This window comes from Vitis riparia, chromosome 19 (genome assembly GCF_004353265.1).
Source record: "Vitis riparia cultivar Riparia Gloire de Montpellier isolate 1030 chromosome 19, EGFV_Vit.rip_1.0, whole genome shotgun sequence".
Classification (NCBI taxonomy): domain Eukaryota; kingdom Viridiplantae; phylum Streptophyta; class Magnoliopsida; order Vitales; family Vitaceae; genus Vitis; species Vitis riparia.
This window is the reverse complement of record NC_048449.1, coordinates 6,349,796-6,354,283: the sequence shown is the minus strand read 5'-3', so window position 1 is coordinate 6,354,283 and position 4,488 is coordinate 6,349,796. Positions and strand designations below refer to the sequence as shown.

Sequence of the window (4,488 nt, the reverse complement as noted above, 5' to 3'; positions counted from 1 at the left end):
TGATGGCGTACCACTACATCTTTACAATCTTCAGGCGTGAAGAGGGAATGGATCCAATGCATGCAGCCATGTGGCCATCAATCACACGTCAGATGATTAATGCCCCCACTTGGCTACATGCAAATAACCTCCATTCACATTTAAGAAAAGAAATGAAAGGCAGGAATATTCAAAAATCCAAAAAAGAAAACATAACCTGTACACAAAAACATACATGGTCAAAAAACCTTTTCTCCAGCAGGGGTGGCACTGGATCACACGCGCTACGATCTCCCTCGTTAGGCCATACCAATATATTCTAGAATTGTTCTTTTTCGTCTTCTTCTCCTCCTTGATTTGAGAGAACTTTGGATAATAATAATAATAATTCAGTGAAGAGGGCCAGACTGAGCCATTGGAATTAGGCAACAAAAGAATAATAATTCAATGAAAAAATATCAGAACCATTGGAATTAGGCAAAAACCCAAGCTGCCAAAGTCCAGTATGCAGGGCATCGAAGGACCACGTACTTGAATGGGTCAAGGTCTATTTTCCTCAACAAAAGAACTCAAAGACAGCAATTAGCCAAAATCCATGATCATGAAATACGAAGGATTATTTCCCGGTAATCCCCCAAATAACTAACTAATATTCAGACAAATCATGATTTCCTGAATAACCGTCTCAACGTACCGTAGCCATTGCCACCAGCCTCATTCATTCAAAAAAGAAAAGCAGGACCTTCACAATCCAATATCACCGATTCATTAATTCAAAAAGAACATTCAGGAGCGCTTCACAAACCGGTGTAAGGCAAACAAAAAGCAAACAAGTCATGCATATATACCAGAAGCACACCACTTTTATTCATCAATGAAAAAACAAAAAAAAACTAATTATGGCCTCACTTACGACCCCCCTTAGACATTAAGGTATACTCAGAATACCCAAAACACATCATTTATATAGATATAGTTTTCAAACTTCAAAAGCCTTTCAAATGGCTGAGACCCACAACCCACCAGAACCAACCGACCACTGGGATACTTAAAAACCACCACGGAGGCGGAGGACAAGATGGAGGGTCGACTCCTTCTGGATGTTGTAGTCCGCCAGGGTCCTCCCATCTTCCAGCTGCTTCCCGGCGAAGATCAGCCTCTGCTGATCCGGTGGGATCCCCTCCTTGTCCTGAATCTTTGCTTTGACATTATCAATGGTGTCGGAACTCTCCACCTCCAGCGTGATGGTCTTTCCAGTCAGTGTCTTCACGAAGATTTGCATACCACCGCGCAGACGAAGCACCAAGTGGAGGGTGGACTCCTTCTGAATGTTGTAATCAGCAAGAGTTCGCCCATCCTCAAGCTGCTTGCCGGCGAAAATCAGTCTCTGCTGGTCTGGTGGAATCCCTTCCTTGTCCTGAATCTTCGCTTTCACGTTGTCAATGGTGTCGGAGCTTTCGACCTCCAGGGTGATGGTCTTTCCGGTGAGGGTTTTCACAAAAATCTGCATCCCTCCACGAAGACGGAGCACCAAGTGCAGAGTTGACTCTTTTTGAATGTTGTAATCGGCGAGGGTTCGGCCGTCTTCCAGCTGCTTTCCGGCGAAAATCAGCCTCTGCTGGTCTGGTGGAATGCCCTCCTTATCCTGGATCTTCGCTTTCACGTTGTCAATGGTGTCGGAGCTTTCGACCTCCAGGGTGATGGTCTTTCCGGTGAGGGTTTTCACAAAAATCTGCATCCCTCCACGAAGACGGAGCACCAAGTGCAGAGTCGACTCTTTTTGAATGTTGTAGTCGGCGAGGGTTCGGCCATCTTCCAGCTGCTTACCAGCGAAGATCAGCCTCTGCTGGTCTGGTGGAATGCCCTCCTTATCCTGGATCTTAGCCTTCACGTTGTCAATGGTGTCAGAGCTTTCGACCTCCAGGGTGATGGTCTTCCCGGTAAGGGTTTTCACAAAAATCTGCATCCCTCCACGAAGACGGAGGACCAGGTGAAGAGTTGACTCTTTCTGGATATTGTAATCGGCAAGGGTTCGCCCATCTTCGAGCTGCTTACCGGCAAAGATCAGCCTCTGCTGGTCCGGTGGAATACCCTCCTTGTCCTGGATCTTGGCTTTAACGTTGTCGATCGTGTCGGAGCTTTCGACCTCCAGGGTGATGGTCTTCCCGGTAAGGGTTTTCACAAAAATCTGCATCCCTCCACGAAGACGGAGGACCAGGTGAAGAGTTGACTCTTTCTGGATATTGTAATCGGCAAGGGTTCGCCCATCTTCGAGCTGCTTGCCGGCAAAGATCAGCCTCTGCTGGTCCGGTGGAATACCCTCCTTGTCCTGGATCTTGGCTTTAACGTTGTCGATCGTGTCGGAGCTTTCGACTTCCAAAGTAATGGTCTTTCCTGTAAGAGTTTTCACAAATATCTGCATCCCACCGCGGAGACGAAGCACTAAGTGCAAGGTGGACTCCTTCTGGATGTTGTAGTCGGCCAGAGTTCGACCGTCTTCAAGCTGCTTCCCGGCGAATATCAGCCTCTGCTGATCCGGTGGGATGCCCTCTTTGTCTTGGATCTTGGCCTTGACATTATCGATCGTGTCCGAGCTCTCAACCTCTAGGGTTATTGTCTTTCCGGTAAGGGTTTTCACAAAGATCTGCATCTGTTTCAATTGAAAAACCACAAAGATCAGGAAAAAAATTACAGATCTACACAGATCTAAGAGAGTACCAATTTATTATGACAGATCTGAAAAAAAAATTGAACAAGGTCCAAAATCCCAAATTCCCTACAAACTCTTAAGTCATCAATAGCCAGATCTAGGAAAAACGAATAAGAGAACCTTCAAAAGCCGATCTACAACGGAGAAAATTCGCTTCACGATTTCGCAAAAACCAATCAACAATAATACCAGAAATTTTCACATAAAAAGCAACCCTTAACAAAAAAATTAAGAATATAAACAACATCAAAAGAAATCTAAATTCTTTCGGCAAAGAAAGGAGAAATTTTCTCGACTACTCAATGAATTGTAAAAATCAGAACCAGAAAGCATCAAAAAAGAAAACGAAACATAGAAGAAGAACCAAACGGTACCTTCAAAAGGGTAAAGGGAATTTTCCAATGGCTTGAATATATGAAATCAATGATGGAGAAGTCCCCGTGAGAGCGTCTATTTGTAGTCGAGGTTGCCTACTCGATGACGAAACCGATGAGGAAATAGCAAATAGATTTCTGCCACGTGTACCGCTAACCTTTCCTGCACGGCATCTAGATGGCTCTTGGCACTATCCTTCACGGCATCTAGATGTCCCTTGGCTCTACTTGAAGCACGGAGATGGGGGGAGAAGTCCCACACGTGTTCGTGGAGAGTACGTTCACGGTGCGTTTCTGTGGGGTGAGATTTGTGGAGTGTGATTTTGGGCCGTTCGTTATAAGTGCGGGCGGTGGGGTAGGATTTTTAGTGGAGTTTTTTTTGGTAAATGGGGGTTGGCGGACGTTAACTGTGACTCTCCACGTGACGGAGTGGTTGATGACTAACGACTCCGTCAGCTTTTCTTTTTGCCCCTTTTAAAAAATCGTTTTTAAAATGTTAAACTCCGGCAGAAGAACATTTTTCTCGCACCCACCATGCTTTCGCAATAGAAAAACAATTCCAAAAATAATTTTTGGGAACAAACTTTTAAAATTATTTTGTTTTTTATATTTTGTAGAATTATTTGAATTATTTTTAAAAATAATTTTATATTTATTATTTTAAAAAACAAGCAAAAATAATCAAGATTCTAAAACGTCCACATTCAAGGCACTCGTTTAATAACACTTAAAATGACACTTCTTTAATACTCAAAATCAAATCGATTTTCTTCTCTAAAATCAAATCGATTTTCTTACGGAGAAGATGAGATATCGTATTAGTTAAGGAAACGTTAGCCACTTGCTATCCATTATCCTGTACATTTTTAATTATTAAAATCATATCCATTTTTGAAAAAAAAAAATATTTTAAGATATCGTGAAAATTATATTAAAAAAATCAAAATTAAAATCAAGTCTTATTAAATTAATAAACTAAATCGAAAGATTTTTCTTTATTCAGAAAAATAGAAAAACATTCTCATTTTCAGAGAAATAGAAAAACTTTTATCTCTTCTTTCTCACAAAAAGGTATTTAATAAACTTATACCATGATTTTGTATTTTATCATCTTTTAAAACATAAATATGTATAATCCTTATAACGAAAAGTTATGGGATAAATTATAAATTATAGGATAAATTCATAACCAAAAGTTATGGAAAAATATGTGCAATTCATATAACCAGAAGTTATGAGGAAAAATTACAGAATTACAGATACATGACTAGATGTTATGTCCCTAATTATTTATTTTTAATTATACGGTATAACTAGATGTTATACCAAACAATATTATATAGCCAAAAATTATAAAATAAATAAATATTCATAACCTGAAACTATGTACAAATTTACATAATGAAAGTTCACAACCTGAAGTTA

At 40.6% G+C, this 4,488-nt stretch overlaps 1 protein-coding gene across 1 annotated transcript; it reads right to left on the bottom strand.

The window, feature by feature from the left end:
• Window positions 1-722: 722 nt before the first annotated feature.
• LOC117908589 (polyubiquitin) lies at window positions 723-3,162 on the bottom strand. Its single transcript, XM_034822238.1, has 2 exons — window positions 3,064-3,162; window positions 723-2,629 (listed from the first exon to the last, which is right to left on the bottom strand). Exon 2 carries the CDS (start codon window positions 2,627-2,629, stop codon window positions 1,028-1,030), a length of 1,602 nt encoding a protein of 533 aa, XP_034678129.1. The 5' UTR covers window positions 3,064-3,162; the 3' UTR covers window positions 723-1,027.
• Window positions 3,163-4,488: the final 1,326 nt, after the last annotated feature.

Bases quoted from the DNA above. Each gene is read 5' to 3' on its own strand.
- LOC117908589 (XM_034822238.1), bottom strand. From the start codon at position 2,629: ATGCAGATCTTTGTGAAAACCCTTACCGGAAAGACAATAACCCTAGAG.